We start from the raw sequence: 17,211 nt of genomic DNA, 5'->3' as shown, positions 1-17,211 counted from the left end.
GACAGTCTTTGCCTTATGACCTTGAATAATTCTTAAACAGATTGTTTGAAATAACGTTTTCCTGTGTGGGGGATGTGTGAGCGTCTATTACAGACATTTCGCAGAGACATGCGTTTTTTTATGCAACACCCATAACAATGTTTCTTTTAGATCATAACAGGAACTTACATGTGAGAAATGGGAGGGTGCCACAGAGGATATTTGCAGTAATATTAGTGAGCTGCTGCTGTGTGTTACAATATTGAAAACACACGTTTACAATTTGGAGGAGTGTGCCTGTGCACTTTCAGTGACCTGGCCAGAGAGGGCATGAAAGAGTTGAAATTGGATCATAAATTCAAAGCTGTTTAGAACAGGCCCATCCCAAATAGGTTTGGCCCAGGGCCCCCCAAATCCTTAAGATATCCCTGGCAGGGGCGGCTCTAGGCTCACGGCGGCTCTGGGCAGGGAGCATAGGTAGGGGGCCCCGGAAGAGGGGGTCCGGGCGGGGTGGAGCCCGCCCGGGCTCAGTAAGGTGCGGAGGCCAGTGAAGAGGGGGGGTTCAGGGTGTTTGGAAGTGAAACAGAGTCGGAGGCCGCCACGCAAATATGTTTCCATCTTCAGAGGATTATTATATTAAGGATATATATTAGCATGGCGACCCCTGGGTTTTGGCCGCCCTGGAGGGTAGGAGCTTAAAAGAAGCGTGTTGCATACCGTCTAGGCATAGGCATACTTCCCCTCCACACTGCTGATCCTGCTCAGTTGTAATTCATAAGGCGCTACATAAGGCACTCTCAGCTCTTGTCTGCTTCCAAGAGGTTTTTAATGACATGATATTTTATTTGTGAATACATTTTTACCGAGGTACGTACCTCCCTTCATATTTATGCCTTCTGTAGCAAGGTATTTTTTTATGTGATTGACACACCTAAATGTCTATAAACATTCCGGTCTTTGGTCTTCACCAAATGCTTTAGGCTTACATTTTAAAGCGTCAGTTATAATACATAGATATCAAAACAGGGTTTAATTATTGCAAAAGGGGTTGCGCCCCCTTTCCTTTCATAGCTTCCTTGTATAAAAGGTTAAGTAAATATACACAATTAACACAAAGGTTATATTAGTAGATATTTTTGAAAGGTGTGCCCCTTCATGAAAATGTGCTCGATTCAGCAATTGGAGGGCTAACCCACACACAGCCCTGGTCTTTCCTCACAGCGCCGTGAAATCACTTTAGTTTCTCCACCTTCTTCTAGAGCGTCCATTAAAAACAGCCTCGGGCGTTTAGCTTCCAAGCCCAGGCTGTACGAGTTTGCATGCCACTCAGCAGCAGTTTACCCCACCCTTTAATAACTCGTCACTGGGTGAGGTGGAGCCAGCAAGCTTCACTGACCACACCCCACCCTGTGATGAGATGGGAAAGGGTGGGTTTAGGAAGCATGCGAAAGACGCCACAGACCAACCTATTACGTTAGTCTGTGATTTCAAGTCACTCTTGATTTTGTGGGTTTACGGCCGGGATGAGCCCATTCATACTTAGCACGGTATGTAAGAGAATCCATGATCCGATCCTGCACTGTGAGCTGCCCCAACCTACCCAACATGGGAAATAACTTAGGCAAATAAATGTGGGAGCTGCGTCACATAAGGTATGGGCAGTACAAGCATCTCCGCACGTTGAGTAGAGTTTCCCTTGTGAGGCAGGAAAGGCCCTAGAACATTTGTTATATACAAGGCATGAGTCGGGGTACCATGCGGGTGGACGCCGTCCCCCCACTTATTTTACCGGGTGAACGTAGTCCCCCCTACTCAAAAGCTGAGCTTTCGATAATGGCGTCACTTGCCCGCACGGCCGTCGCTTACTTTCTTAGATGGCGGCCGTTGACGATCTCCCAACGAAAGTTAGCGACGGCCGTGCGGCATGTGACGCCATCATAGAGAGCTCAGCTTTTGAGCAGGGGGATGGCTTTCCTGGCCTCGTCTGCTGTTTGACATGCATGACCTGCCCAAGAGCGAAGCGAAGAAGTTAAGATTTGCTGCTGGAGAGTGGAGACGGAAAAGTATTTTCGGCTTGGCGAAGGACGGACGGTTTTGTGAAGTCCATCACAAGGTTAGGTAAGGGATTTGCCGATCAGCTAATAATTTTGGACATCAGTTCTAAATTTAAGGGAAAGTCAGTGGTTAATGCTCCTGTAGAACAGTGTGCGCAACTTCACGTTCACAGGCTAAAATTGTACTGGCTGTAGTCAATAACTGGCTGCTGTTCAGTCCTTCAAAGTCATCTCACAGAGGTAATGTCTCCTGCAGCCTATAACCTAATTAGTATCAAAGAACACAATTCTCTGTGCAATTTCTGTTAAGCGTTGTTAACGGCCTGTTCCTTCCAAAGACAGCAACTAGGAATGTGCAGTTAGTCACTATCAGGTGCCTTTCTGGTCCATATTTTCATAGGTGTAAAATCAGGTTTTCAAAATCATTTCTATCACGTTCCTTGTATAACGCTGTAGCCTCTATGTGCTACATGCTTTAGATTCTTTACAGTATGTTCAGGTGCCTAACTCCCGTGGGCTGTGATACAGTTACTTTCATAATTGGAGTCCCTTTGATCTATGTTAACTCCTGTCTACCTGAATTTGGCCACATATGTTAACAAAACTAAACATTTTTTTAAATTTGGCTGCTAACTTGAATTTGATTTGCTTTATTTCATGCATTTACCTTGTGGACATGATTCTAAAGTTTAAGACATGGCCCACTGTCAGTCTGTGGTACCAGTTTGTTATTTTTTAAATGTAACTGAGCCTCTATTAACATACAGGACCTCTGCACCGAAGGAACCCGTTTTTTAATGATGATAAGTTCCTTTTAATTTAGCACTGCATGTCGACGCTCTCTTACTAAGTGCTGTAAATAGCTCGTATCATTATTATTATCCAAGTGATTGGTACTCGGTTTACCGGAACCGGGAGGATTAGTTGTTTTTTGCCATGATTTGAACTAGTAAACTACAGATTACTGTGTATCTTGAATGAGTAGTTGGCTCTCTGAGCCACCCTCCTAGTGAGTTTTGGAAGTAGGCTAGGATGGAGAAGGTTGCTCCTTGCATTTTTTTAATCATGGTCACATTGTATTAAAATTGTCTATATATTAAAATGTGGTGTTCTAGGTAGCGTAATAAATTTTATAGTTTTGATAACCACTATTGTAGTTTCTAGCATGTAGTTTTCTTTGTTTTTTTACAACGCGCAAACTCTGCTTTTGTTCATGGTGCCATGTTTTCGTATGCCTCACTTACAGCACATAATGTCTTTACTAATGTAGTTGTACACCAACCTTCATCCACATTTGGGCTGTTAATTCCTCTATACAGGGACCTTAAGTCACAGGCTTAAGTACTGAGCAGCTTCAATTGTTAAATCTTGCAATACGTGCAAATGATAGATCTGCTGCACATGTGATGTCCCTTCCTGTTGTGATGTCACTTCCTGCCGTGATGTCACTTCCTGTAACACCACCTAACTTGGAGTCCCCACCCCCACTTCTGTTTTTTAGGACTTGTGCCCTGGTTATATAGGTATGAATGTAACTCACAGAGAAGAACACGTATGTCTGAGGTGAGAAATGTACAAACCTGCATCCTGGACCTCTTAGATTAGTGATGTTAGACTGGCTTGAAACAGGTTTTCAACTTTATACTGTGCCACACGAAAAGCTGTGACGCTTGGAAATATAATCAAAGGTGTGGTGTAATGACTGTGAAACTGGGGAGTCAGGCTAGGGTCTTGAGGTCAGTTTAACATCCTGTGATTCTGGGCAAACCACTTAGTCACCCTGTGCCTACAAAAACGAATACGAATGTGCTTTTGTGTAATGTAACTGGTGTTCATGTAAAGGGCTACAACATGCCTTTGGGTCAAGTCCGTGATAAATAAAACTGTATAAAATGAAATCCCCATGAGTGTGACCTAATGTAACCTTTTCAAGGAAGATGACCGGGTCAACAGCTGCCTCAAAAAAAAACTGCACAAATAGGTTGGAGAAAAAAGTAAAAATCTATTATTTTCGTACTGCTGTGCTGTCTCCTCTGCAGCACCCATGGGGACAGTGCAAATCTTTTTACTGTTACAATTACATATATTTATTTTATCTCCCTTGCAGATCAAATGTGCTTATTGTTGTGACAGTGGAGGATAACACAAGCACTAACAATGCAACTTAGTGTAGCTTTTCATTAATGAAATTGCTGGCTACTCAATTAGTGATGTTTGGTGTGTGATTGTGAATGGGTGAGTGAATGTGGGGGGGTTGGCTGTGTTGATAGGTAAATGTGATGACTGGTTATATGAATTTGATGAATGATAGTGGGAAGATTGATGTTGATGGGTGAATATGAGTGAGTAAATGAAGGATATAAGGTGGGAGAAAGTGAAATAATTGTTGAATGTGGTTAGGTAGGGGAATGATCTGGTGGGCAGATGAAAGCTTATTAAAACACCATTAGTTGACTGGAATGCAACTTGCTGCCTTCAATAACCTATTTAAATAACTGACAATATAACAGTGAGTGGGTAAGGCAATGGTCATTAAGTGAATGAGTGTGAGAGTAGTTAGATGAGCATGTATGATTGAGTGCGTGAATGAGTATGCATGAGTGGGCAAAGAGCAGAATGGGTGATTGTGTCAGTGGGAGTATATGGTTCAGTGGGTGAATGAGAGTATGGGTAGATGGATGAATGTGAGTTGATGAGAAATTGTGCTGAACATATGCTGGTAATACTGGTGAAGGTTTGAATGGAATCTGCTCAGTCTCGGGCCTTTTGCCTCTTAGCAGGGTCTGAAGGCTCTTTGGATAAATGCATTCATTAGGCCTTCCAACATGGCAGAAGTTCTCCACTCAGCCTTTCACCCTCTCTAGGTCGATAAAAGAAAACTACTGACTTGTGTAAAAATGAACATCTGTGTTCACCCTCTCTTCCCAGCCAGACTTTCCCTGAGAAAATCAGGCATCGGTTGCTTGCTGTGCTAAATTGTGTAGTGCAATTCTGTGTATGGACTTCCCTCACATCACTCTTTGCAGTCATCAGCCACCACTGGAACCAAAGCTAAAATATTGATGTCTAATGAGATAAATGTTTTAAAATTCATCTGTACTTTATCAAACAGATAATCTATAGCACCAAGAAACCAATCGGTGTTAGCGCGCTTTATAAATTATTTGTTAACATAACATAACATAACATAACATATAGAGACCAAGCCTTATAAGGTATTTCAGATTATATGAAGGGAGCTACTCATAGCTGCACAATCAGGCCACAAACGTAAGCAATTTAACCGTTTATTAGGGTCTGTGACATTAGCATGTCTTCTATCTAATTCAAGAAAATCTTGGCCAAGCCAGGAATGGAGCAGAATGTGTCTCCTTGCAGATCTGCTCCGTTCCATAAAATTAAGCCCAGCATCAGTGTCTGTATGTGGCCTCCCCGGTACGAGAGCCAGAAAGCATCACCGGAGGATCAGGCGCACAGTGGCAAACAAAGTAGAACCAGTTGACAAGTCAAGGACCATAGCAAGAGAGAGGCTGAGGCCTGCGAGGAGGCTCTGGTGGTTGCTGACATCCATCTGCTTAGGCACACGTGACTGCCTAGGCTTGCTCAAGATACAGAAGAGAGGGACCTGGCCCTGAACCTCCCCTGGTTCTGCGAGGGCAGGGGTGCTCCCAGGAGACTGGCATACACAGAAAGCTCTATTGAAAGGCCCTCAGGAGGTGGAATGTAATTTTGATGATGTGGACACTAGAGGTATGGGAGAATGAAGGCTCGTGCCAACTGAGGACCTGTAGCGACCTGTGCCATATTAAAAAGAACAGATGATGGACGGAATGCTGAGTCAATCAAACATTCCCCCCTCAGTGACAGGTCTCGGCTAAATCCATCATTTTGTTGTACACCACACCATTCCGGTTTAGACCCAGCTATATGCAAATCAGTCCTGACTCTGTTCCCCATGGGAACAGTCCAGCCTGAACTGCCAGGCTAGGCCCTTCCTGGACCAGAAACAAGGATCCTGGGACCTGTTTCAGGGTTTCACCCCTCATCAGACAGGCTAGCTTGAATCTGGAGGTGTAGCGAGCACGGGACCTACGTCTGGACATACCCTTCCCACTTAGGGTGATAAATGCAAAAAGAACAGATGTTGGACAGAATGCTGAGTCAATCAAATATTCACTCCCAGTCACAGATCTGTGTTAAATCCATTGTTTTGGGCATGCCATGCCATTCCAGTTTAGACCCAGCCCTATGCAAATCAGTCCTGACCCTGTTCCCCATGGGAACAGTCCAGCGGAACTGCCAGGCCGGGTCCTCTCTGGACTAGAAATAAGCATCTTGGGTCCGGTTTCAGGGTTTCACCCCTCATCAGCCAGTCCAGTTTGAATCTGGTGGCGTAGCGGGCACTGGACCCAAGTCTGGGCATCTCCTTCCCACTAAGAGCTGCAAATGCAAAAAGAACAGATTGACGCACTTGACCCCATAGTGAGGTGAGCCATGTGCAGGCTGCTGTGGCTGGGCATATTATTGGATGACCTACAGGAGTGAGTCAGGGAGTGCACAGACACCACTGACTGAGATTACTTGAAGAGCAGAAAAGACTTGGGTGAAGATGCCCACAGGTGCTGCTTGGTTGGTATCAGACCTCCCAGGGGCCCTGATTGAGGTACATGACTGGCTCCCTAACCAGGAAAGGGACTAGGAACTGGAAGTGTGGGGAGAACGGAGAGGCTAGGAGGGATGCTTGCAACCCCCCCAAACTGTAGAACTACAGAACTTAACCCCAAATATCTAACGGGCCAGATGTGTGGCCGCCGGAATAGCCACAGAACGGAAGTAAAGTGAGTGCACAAAATAGGAGGCTGGGTAGTACGCAGGCTTTGGGAACAGCTATGTTGGAGAAAAGCCATGCTGAGTGTGAGAGTATGTTTATTTTTATTTAAAGATTTCTAAAGCGCATGGCTGCCCGTGAGCGTAGGCCGTGGTTGGCAGAGTTTTGCGTAGAGTCCCCTGAAGCAGCTTGCTGGAGAGTCAAGTCTTGCCCAACACACAACAAGCAATTAGGAGCCAGCATTGCTGTGAAAAAACAAGCAGTGGGGAGCTGGGTTTGATAGAGGTGCTGTGGGGCCTCACCAAGGAAACTGCGGAGGCCCTCCTCTTGCTGATAAAGGGGCGTTAAGATCCAATAGGTGGTAAGGAAGTGCGTTAGGTGGAGCACATCAGTAGAGCAGTGAAAGCCATGGCCCCCATAAGGAGATGTGAACGCGGTAACCCTTCCTCAAAACCAAATCCTGGGATACCCGTTCTGCTCCTCCCAAAGCCACCCTGAAGAAACTCTACTGGGAGTGGGTATCATCCAAACTCATTGGCAATCCCCGTCACTGCAACTCGACTACAGCATTCCTAAGGATTAAAGACGTTGTTGCATTTGAGCCCTATCTGGACCTCATTTCTATTCCAATGGACAGGGCTCTCTATTTTAAGCTCATAGTGGGTACTCTACCTCTAGGCAACCTGGTGTCTAGGTGGAAATCAGCTCTTCAGTCCTCACCCTTTTGCGCTTTGTGTTCAACGCGGGTTGAATCAGTGGCACACATTCTCCTCGAATGCCCGGACTATTGTGCTCCAAGGAGGCGTTGGCTCACACCAGTGTGCAGACTTCTAGGCACAAGACAGCATTTGGTGGCCCTCCGCATTTTATTGACTGATACATCATCACCCATTGTGTGTGGTGTTTCTAAATTTTTAAAATGGGTTTGGGTGATTCGTTCTAAAAGGCTTTCTATTGCAATTTAATTCTTTTTTTAAAAAAAATATTTATTACAGCAGTGTTGATTGTTTTATCTTTTTTAAACTACCAATTGTTTTTACCCTTGCCTTAAGAAATGTAAATCCCAATGTTTGTACTGCTTTTAAGATATTTATGTATCGAAATAAAGCATATATCAATCAATCAAAACCAAATCACGTGCTGTTGGAGACCCCAACGGCAGCAACATATTTGGGGTAAAGAGCAGAAAGACTACACAGTGAAACACATGGACCCACTCAGCACAGAGAAAGGAAAAACATGGAGGAGAGCAGAGGCTCCCATGAAGGACCGCATCAAAAACCCAGTTGCCCTGTCATCTCCCAACCATATCTAGAGAATTTCCTGAAAGAAATGGCGTTGAAGGTGAGCTCAGTCAAATTGGACCTGGAAGCCAGCCCAGATCATCTTCAAGAGGAGAAGTCTCTAAACTAGGTGGAAGAGAGTACGAAGTAGAGCAAGTGGTGAATGATAGATCAGAAGAATATGCACAACTACGAGCAAGAGTCCAATACCTTGAAGAGAAAACAATTGAACTTCAAGGCAAGGAGGTACCACTTCTGGTGAAACAACCTCAGAATCAAGGAGGGTCTCATGAGAGCTGAAGGCAACAGCATCAAAGACTTCCTCAGAGATCTACTGCACTTGGTCCAAGGTATGCCAGATGCTTACCCCTCAAAGCTCGATTGCACCCACTGAGTCAATATGAGAAACAACGAGGATTCACTGACTAGGGTGCACTACTTTGAGGATAAGGATATGATCATGCAGAGAATGAGACAGAAAGACAAAGTGACCTTTCAGGCCATTAACTACAGTTCTTTCAGCACTGTTCGGTAATCACATTCTCAAAACGATGAAACTACCAACCTGTGACTGAACATGTGAGAGAGCAGCAGGTGCCCTACAAGTGGGGGCATCCCTTCTTTCTTCAGTTTCATGGAAAGGCAAAGAAATTGCTCTGCTCTCCTTATGGTAGACAAAAATCCTCTTGATCCTGGGAGACAATGAGGAGGGTCAGAAAATCAATACTGTTTCACAATGCAACAGTTTCTCCTTTCCCATCTGGCAGATTGTACAGACCAGGAAGATAAACATTTAGCAATACACAAAAAACTTGGCAAAAGTGAGAGAGGAAGTGGTACAACAGCTAAGGAAGATCACAGAGACAAAAGAAGAGAACTCTAAGCCTGCAGCCACTGCGCATGTTGGGAACCCTTGGGAGGACTCCAGTTTGTGACACATGATGATGAATAGTGTGGTGGTTGAAGGGGGGGCACACTTGTACCTCAGTGGAGTGGAGGCAAGTAATAGATCAGGACGTTTGGTTGATGGTAGGGGGTAGTTCTCCTACCTCCGTTTAGGACAACCCCTATTGGCTGGGTCCACCAATGAGAACGGGAGAAGAGTGGGATAGATAACTACCGACCTCTTCAACAGATTGAGACAGGAATTAGGTTGTTAAGTTCAATGGGCCTGTGTCCTTTATTATTCCCCGTGTTCTTCCAAGGGAAGGTTTGCCGTAGACATGGAGTGGCAACTGAGATTCCGGATGGACTGGGAAGCAGCACTACTCATGAAGCAACTGCTCCATTTATTATCCATTAACATAAAAGGCTTAAACTCCCCTATTAAGTGATGTAAGTTCTGGAGCTACATAGGCAAACACAAGCCAATGGTGTGTGTCTACAAGACACATCTGCAGCAATGGGATCAGTTCAAAATACAGCATAAGAATAATCCAAATCAATAGTGGGTTTCAGCGGGCAAGGATGGCAAACTTATGCAACAAACTCGTGGGTGGAAGAAGATCAAAATCAAAAAGGATAAGTCGGGACAATACAATAGTATCCTTCTCATGCTGCCCACAATAGCCCCTATGTTTCCAATCTATGTTCCCTGAACACGGCTCTGGAATCGTTCATTCATGAGAGGATACCTGTCATGTTGGCAAACATTGAGTGGGAGATTGTGGCAGGGAACAATTTCAGTCTGGATTTGACCTGTGCCTAGTGAGAGATCATAAAACATAGGCGGGTGCAGGGATCTTGACAGTAAAATGGATGAGGAAGTTAACATGTCTGTTGGATGCATGAAGAAACCTATACCTGAAAAGACCTCTCCTCCGCCATGCTATTTGTTTGAAGGAACGAATATTTGCCATGTGTTAAGGTTTTGCATCATGATGGGGATATATTGACTGAATCTTTGAAAACACTGTAAAACTGTCTCCCAGACTTTTTAGTTAAAGTAGCAAAAAATTGGAGACGCTTGGAAATAAAGGTTGAAGGTATATGGAGAGGTTCCTACTTTGAAGGTAAGAATGGTGAAACCAATTATGAAGAAGTTGTGAAAAGTAGCATATCCTTTCTTGGAATTACAGTTAGCCATAAAAAAGCAGTGGACTACTGCTGCAAAAAGTTTTTGGGACGTTCCTTGAAAATCTTTGCAAACTTTCTGGATACAGAATTGCACTCAGTTGGAAAGAAATTTAACTTTTCTGATTTTGTACAAGGCAAATAGATTTACAAAATAGTGTTAAATATTAATAAGATTATTGTTTTTAATTGATTAATTAGGAAACTAAAATTATTTTACATTTGTACAAAAAAAGTCAACAATTTTGTGATTGTAGGATAGATTTTCCACAGATATTGTAGAATTTTTGTGATGCAACTTTGTATGTAATGCGAACAATTTGGTTAGTTTTGGGGATCTACAACTATGTGGGTTTGAGTCTCTGCAGGGTCACTGGTCTTACATAACTGTGTACTTTTAGTCTCTGTTAAAGAACCCCTATTGAGGACAGCTGTAGGAGTTGGAACAACTTGAAGCATTCTTGGGCTTTAAAGTCAGCAGACCGAAATTAGTCCTTTGAACCTATTGACCTTTCTTGAGATGGAAACCTATCTGCAAGCAAATTTCCCATTTCTATGGTAGAAATATTTCTTTGATATCTGTGACTTAACATTACTGCTTAAGATTAACAGATGGTGAACAGCCAATTAGCTGGCCTTTCCAGAAGCAAATATATGAGGACTTGAGAAGGTGGAAACCTCTACACCGATCATGGTAGGGGCACATAAACATGATTAGCAGACTGCCACAAATCCGGTATGTCTTCCAATCACCTCTAGTCATACACAGAACATATGAACCTTACAAACCACCTAATTGAGCTTGTCTCTAATGGGCAGAAGACACTATAATCTCGAAAAAGATCTTGATGGCAGCCAGGGAAAGGTAATTCCTGGCTTGCCCAGATCTTATCCTGTACTGCACGGCTGCAGACCTCCACATAATCTCTGAATAGACTGTCAGAGAGAGCAAGAAAGAATGGCTCTTCCTGGACAGGGCAGTAGTTGGCCGTTCATTGTGGGTCACGGTCTCTCTAGGAAGAGTCCTGCCCAATGAATACACACTCCTGGTGATCCCAGTGAAGACAGTCCTGGTGGTGTGTGACATTATAACAGAGAGAGGAGCCGTGACCACTTTCACATCTCTGAACACAAGTGTACATTCACACCGGTCATGAGAGGCAAAACTTTCATCAATAACAGAAGGGGAAATGCGGAATGTTGGCTGTCGTTATCAACAAGGCCAGATAAAGCCCTTCACTCAGTGTAGGTCCTTAGTTTGGCATGGGCCAACAGACTCCAGTATTGCCAATGTCAGCGCTGCACTCTCAGCCCTACTAATTCAAAGACAGCCACTAAACTGCTGAACCACTTTCAAAAGCGTATTCGAGCCCATTCAGGTGCCAAAGGTCTAGCCTACAACATCTATTGGGTCCTGCAACTTAAGAAGCCCATCGTATGATGGCCAGATCAATTGAGTTGAAAGGGAGACCTTCAAGATCCGCTTCTAGATGAGTTATAGGAAAGTCTCTGGTCTGATATTGCCATGGTTAACAGAAGCATCTCCAACATGCAGTCAGCCTATAAGGTAATGTACGGGTGGCACATTATGCAGACACACCTACACTGCGTTTTTCCATCCACCTATGCTTCCTGCTGGAGATGTGATGAGAAGAAGGGCCTTAGCTTAAGTTATGGTGGTCATGTAGGGGCATCCAGATCTACTCGGAGGAGGTCCTGGGGCACATCAAAGGAGTTGTATTGCTCCCAGTTCCCACCGACCCATCACTCGCAATCCTGGGCATTAGACTGGTACAACTGTAGGGAATGAAAACTTGTGAATGGCTGTATTACATATCTTATGTGCTGCAAAACAAGTGTTTGCTCTGTATTGGGTTTAGCCAATTGTGGCAGCTCCTGATGACAGCAGGGGGTTATACTATTTGAGGGTCTTTGTACTTGATGGTCAAAGTACCCACTGGGTGTACTGGGAAAGGAGAATATCTATATTTCCTGTCTTTGTATGGTTCATATAAAAACAATAAAAAACGATTCCAAACACAAAGAAAACTCAATGTTTTCAGGAGCTGCTGACTGTTAAGGAATCTCTTAAACAGCGGCAAACAAACTCCCTAAACTATTCATGTTGAGGTTGCAGTGGCATATTTTTGATAAATGCATATGTTAACCATACAGAAATGAATGAATGTGTTTGTTTAAAAATAGCTATTCCTTCATTTTTCATCTAGTGTGCATTTTCGACACAAATATCCTCACACATAGCCTCTCTGAACTGAGCACGGCAGGAAGGACCCAAAAGGTGTGTTTTATCTGCATTGAGGTTTCTGCTTTTAAATGTATTCATTTTATATTAAAAGGTGCAGTTTATAGCTACACAAACATTAGCAAACAAATGGAGTGGATATGTAAGGCTCATCGTGACTTGTTGATTACTAATATTATATGGTATGAATTAGTGCATGTTAAAAAAATGGTGACTGCTGTTAGTGTTAAAGTAAAATGTTTCTGAAGTCCCACAGCACACGTACTTTAGATACATTTAGGGCTTTATTACAATGTCGGGCAGACGCACCGTTGACAGAAAGGGACCGTCCAACCTTAGATCAGCTGTTCCAATATCCCAGTGTGGCCATTGGAAACATCCATTATTTAATGGATGGGCGGAAGAGGCCCATAGCACAAGCCCGCCATTGCCACTCATTTGCTATTTGCTGCCTCCAAACTGGACAGTGCGTGACGCCTCCAACTCCTCTTCTTTCGTCTATAGCATGGACCAAGTACTCATTGCTTCATCTTAACTAGGGAACTTCCGCTGTTGACGCTATGATTGAGATACTATTTTCCTTTTCCTTTTCTCCCTGTCTTGTTCCTTCTTTTGTTATATTCTTCTTCTCATCGTGTTGCTTCTTCCCTCCTACACCCCTTGTCAGTTTTGCTTCTTCTCTCCCACTCCAACAGTCCCACTTGTCCATTTTGCATCTTCCCTTCCTCGCCCACCCTCCTGTTGTCTGTATTACTTCTTCCCTTCCACGCCCCTTTGTTAGCGTTTCCTCTTTACTTCCACACTCCTGTTGTCTGTGTTGCCTCTTAACTTACACTTCTGAGTAGCCGACCTTTACAAGCCACCTGATTGATTGATTCTTTGATCTTCTCTCCAACTCCCTACCCTCCCATTGTCTGTTGCCCAACCCTACTTTAAGACGAAAAAAAAGCCACTACCCGTGTGTGTCATATTGTATTTGGGGGGTTTTAAATAACTTTAATAGACCTTTTTTATAGAACTATTTGCCACACTGCTATACAACATAGACTTTGGCAAAGCCAATTGTTTTACATAGGTGAGGCCTATTGGCTTTGCCAATGCTTGTTCTTTAGACAAGTGGCTCTAGCTGAAACATCCAGTCTCAGTAAAATGAAAGTAAAGGACCTCCTGTCTGATGGGCCACTTTCTTCTCATCGCACTTTCAGATTTTTTTTTTTAATTTGTAAGAACAGACAAGCAGAGGGAGTCGGAACTGTTAGAGAGGTAGGAGTTTGCCGATGTCAATTGTGTCCTGCATTATATTAGTACAAACGCCTTCGTTGGACGATTTTTCTTTCCCATATATTAGAAGGGATTGTCATCCAGCTTTAATGGCCATTTCAGAGAATTCTCTGAAAGGATGGTTAAGTCACCTTCACAACTTAATGTTTTCTGGAATGTAAATACATGGATCTGACCCTGCTGTAATCCATGCTCTGATTAAGCCAATCACTAGTGTTAGCTTCCATTCAGTGCAGCAAATAGGCTGCTGGTTAGGCTGCCTCAGGATTTTCTAAACTAAATTCCTAGTTTATTTGTTAGTACAAAGAAACAGTACTATCAACGTGTTATGTTTTTCTGTTACTATGTTGTTGTGTGGCAAACAGATCTAATGTATGCAAGTTTCTCTTTGCTTCTAAAGGGGTAGGTACACCTAACAATATTCCACCCCCCCTAACATGACACTCAGCCCCGAAAAGGGCCAGACTGGGAACCACAACCGGCCCTGGCAAAGTGCGCGGCCGGCCCACCCCTCCCACTCGGGGGGGATTGGAGGTGCCGCCAAGCTCTTTGCCGGGGCCGGTTTTCGACCGATTTTGGTACAAAGCCGATTTTGCAGAGGGAGGGGGGGGGGGGGTTGTGGGGAAGGGGGAGGTTGTTTACAAGTTCTACACTCCAATAACGTGATTCATGTGCAAGATGCTTTCAATGATTGATTGGTTCGATGGGCACCTCAGAGACCACCCGTAATGGTTTGATAACCCCGGACGGGGGAATGTATTACTTATTGTATGGGATGGTCCAGGTGAGGTACCTGTTTCCATGTGTAAAGTCTGATAAGAAAATTGCAATAAAGAAAGCTTTAAAAAAAAAAGAAAATAAAAAAAGTATCTTTAGGGGTTGTCAAATCCACGTTAGGGTGCATCTCTCCTATGGCAACGAGAACAACTGCAGACATAAGCCACGAATGAATGCGGCAGGTTTCCTGTCTAGGTTTAAGTACAAAGTTGTGAAGACATCGTATTTCTGCCCTAATTACGATGTCGGGTGGACACCACTGAGGGAAAGGAACCACCCGACCATGGGTCAGTGGTTCTGCATTCCCCATTAGGATGCGACTGAACATGGTGCGGTCCCCAACTTACATTTTTCAATGGGAGCTTGTGGGGGGGCTGACACTGCCCACAGCACAAGCTCCCATTGAAAAATGGAAGTTTGAAAACATCCCTGCACCGTGTGGTAGGCACCGTGTGTGGCAGGTGCCTCAAGGTGCCTGCCACATGGCGCAGGGATGTTTAGGCCCAAATGCGGATGCCCAGGGGAGGGGGCCCTGCTAAGGGCACTAAAAACACTTTCCAACAGCCTTTTCATGTCGGAAAGCCCAGCATGAAAAGGCTGTTGAAAAGTGCCAACATAATCCCCACGACGGAAACACCGTCCTTGAGGTATTATGGTGCAGTTTTGACTGGCCGACTGGCTCCTTGAGCCTGTGTAAACCGAGTAGGATTCCCCGGCAGGTTTAAAGTCCGACTGCCACCATCCTAATGCGGCGGTCGGAGTTTAAACCTACCATGAATAGTCGGAGGCTTTCCGACCACATCGTAATTAGGCCATTAGTGTTTGTGAATGTTCTGCCATGTGATTTGAATATCCATGTTCATTTCTACATAGTCGCTGATGGCCCCATTGACCGTTTGTTGTTGATAATGTAGACATCCCAATGATCTTGGGATCGAAAGGCATGATCATGGTAGAAGAGGATCACAATACCCCTTTGTGAACTGCTCCGTTTGCTGCCTACTGTAGCAAGATGCCATCCTGATCAACAATTATACGTATGTGTCTGATGGTGAAAAGTATAGAGTTAGATGTCCCTATTTGCTTTGATTAGCCTTGTACGTGGGTAATTTGGCACTCATTCTTGGCTCGATAAATCTCAATGAACCATGGAGCTTTATGCTGCATACTCTATAATAAAACCTATTATCTTTCCTTCTTCCTCAAGGCTGGAAAAGACAAGTGCTGAGCTGCGAGCCAAAGTCAACCGCCTGGAGGATGACATGGACCAAGGAAGAAGAAAGTACGCCATGTTGGAGATCAAGCTGCGGAATTCTGAGCGTGCGCGAGAGGACGCTGAAGGACGCAATCAGTTGCTCCAGCGAGAAATGGAGCAGTTTTTTGCCACACTGGGAAACCTGTCACTCGGGTCAAAGGAAGAGGACGTCTGAGCCCAAAGTCTATGAGAAAAGGACAAGCCTGGGCAAGACAAGTGAGGAGTGGAGAGTGGCTGGTCCAAGCATTCCTTTATCAATCTATGCATCAAATGTTGAATATGAGGCACTCTTTCCAAGCTGACCTCCCTTAAAATGCTCTAGGGAGACTGTACAGGCCTCCAGAGGCTAAGGCGAAGCTCGGTTTACTCCTGGGAAAAATCCATTCCAAGTATAATTTACTTTTTCCAAAGTCTTTTGAAGTTAGGATGACTTCCATGGACCCAACATTCTATGCACCTTAGCATCTCCACGGCTGGATCCGATGTAGCAAGCCATTTGATCTTAACTTTTTTTTAAAATAATTCATTGAAAACTCTAAAGCCTAACAATATTATTTTACACCGGTCCTTCGTTTATATTCAGAATAATTTTATTTAAAGAAGCCGGTAAGACGGACAAAATCGATTTGTACAGCGTTTTTCTTGTTTACATTATCGCTACAATGTTCCCGTTGAAAATCCTCAATTTTTTTTATTAACTGTTCCTAAGATTCATCCTCTCATTTCCCCATTATTTTATGTCCAACGAATCTGAAAATGTTATTGAAATCACCTTTTTGGGTCGTCATTCTTCAATCAGAGTGGTCTTTTTTCCTACGTTGCAGTGTTCCAAATGGAGCTGGACCAGGATGCCCCCGGCACTGGTTGCTCCCAAACAGCACAGTGACATTGTGATGAGCATGGACTCATAGTGGAGGAAAAACATGATAAAAGGGCAAGCAACTAGCCAGAAGAATGACATGAAAGATGAAGTGTGTGAGGGCTGATGCTGAGGATAACTCCCTCTTTTCCCTGTTGCTATATCCCCTCTTGAGGACTGGTTGCCCTGACCGTATTTGCACTGAGCATCATGTAGCTTATTCCAATTGTATGTGATTCATAATAAACGACTGGGCGATGGGCCTAGCTTGCTTTTGTGGCGTGGTGATGTTTGTCGGTACTGTGCCACTTTTCACATGGTACTTATGTACAGGTTTATTGTGTGAGGGTAGGCTCCATAACCAGAGCTTTGTCTCAAGAGCCCTGTCCTGCCATTACCTCTGATACCATTACCTATCCTACCATTGGCTTTACTGCAAATAACTCGACAATTTTATCTCATCTCTCTATATTCATAAATAATTTTGTCATGATCTCAACACCATTTCCATCTATAATATGCATGAGAAAATCCCTCTAGCATTAATGCTTAAACGCCA

General features: G+C 44.0%; 1 protein-coding gene across 2 annotated transcripts in view; it reads left to right on the top strand.

Moving 5' to 3' along the window:
• The window catches only part of ARHGAP22 (Rho GTPase activating protein 22), a 485,114-nt gene extending 468,190 nt beyond the window's left edge, over positions 1-16,924 (top strand). For both annotated transcript variants that reach the window (XM_078642703.1, XM_078642704.1), the window contains one exon: positions 15,746-16,924. In XM_078642703.1, the coding sequence (XP_078498829.1) occupies positions 15,746-15,968 (223 nt within the window). In that variant the 3' untranslated portion in view covers positions 15,969-16,924. The remainder of the gene's footprint in view (positions 1-15,745) is intronic.
• The last annotated feature ends 287 nt before the right edge of the window (positions 16,925-17,211 follow it).

This window comes from Lissotriton helveticus, chromosome 5_1 (assembly GCF_964261635.1).
Source record: "Lissotriton helveticus chromosome 5_1, aLisHel1.1, whole genome shotgun sequence".
Lineage (NCBI taxonomy): Eukaryota > Metazoa > Chordata > Amphibia > Caudata > Salamandridae > Lissotriton > Lissotriton helveticus.
Note: the sequence above shows the minus strand (reverse complement) of the source record. Positions and strands in the feature narration are given on the sequence as shown.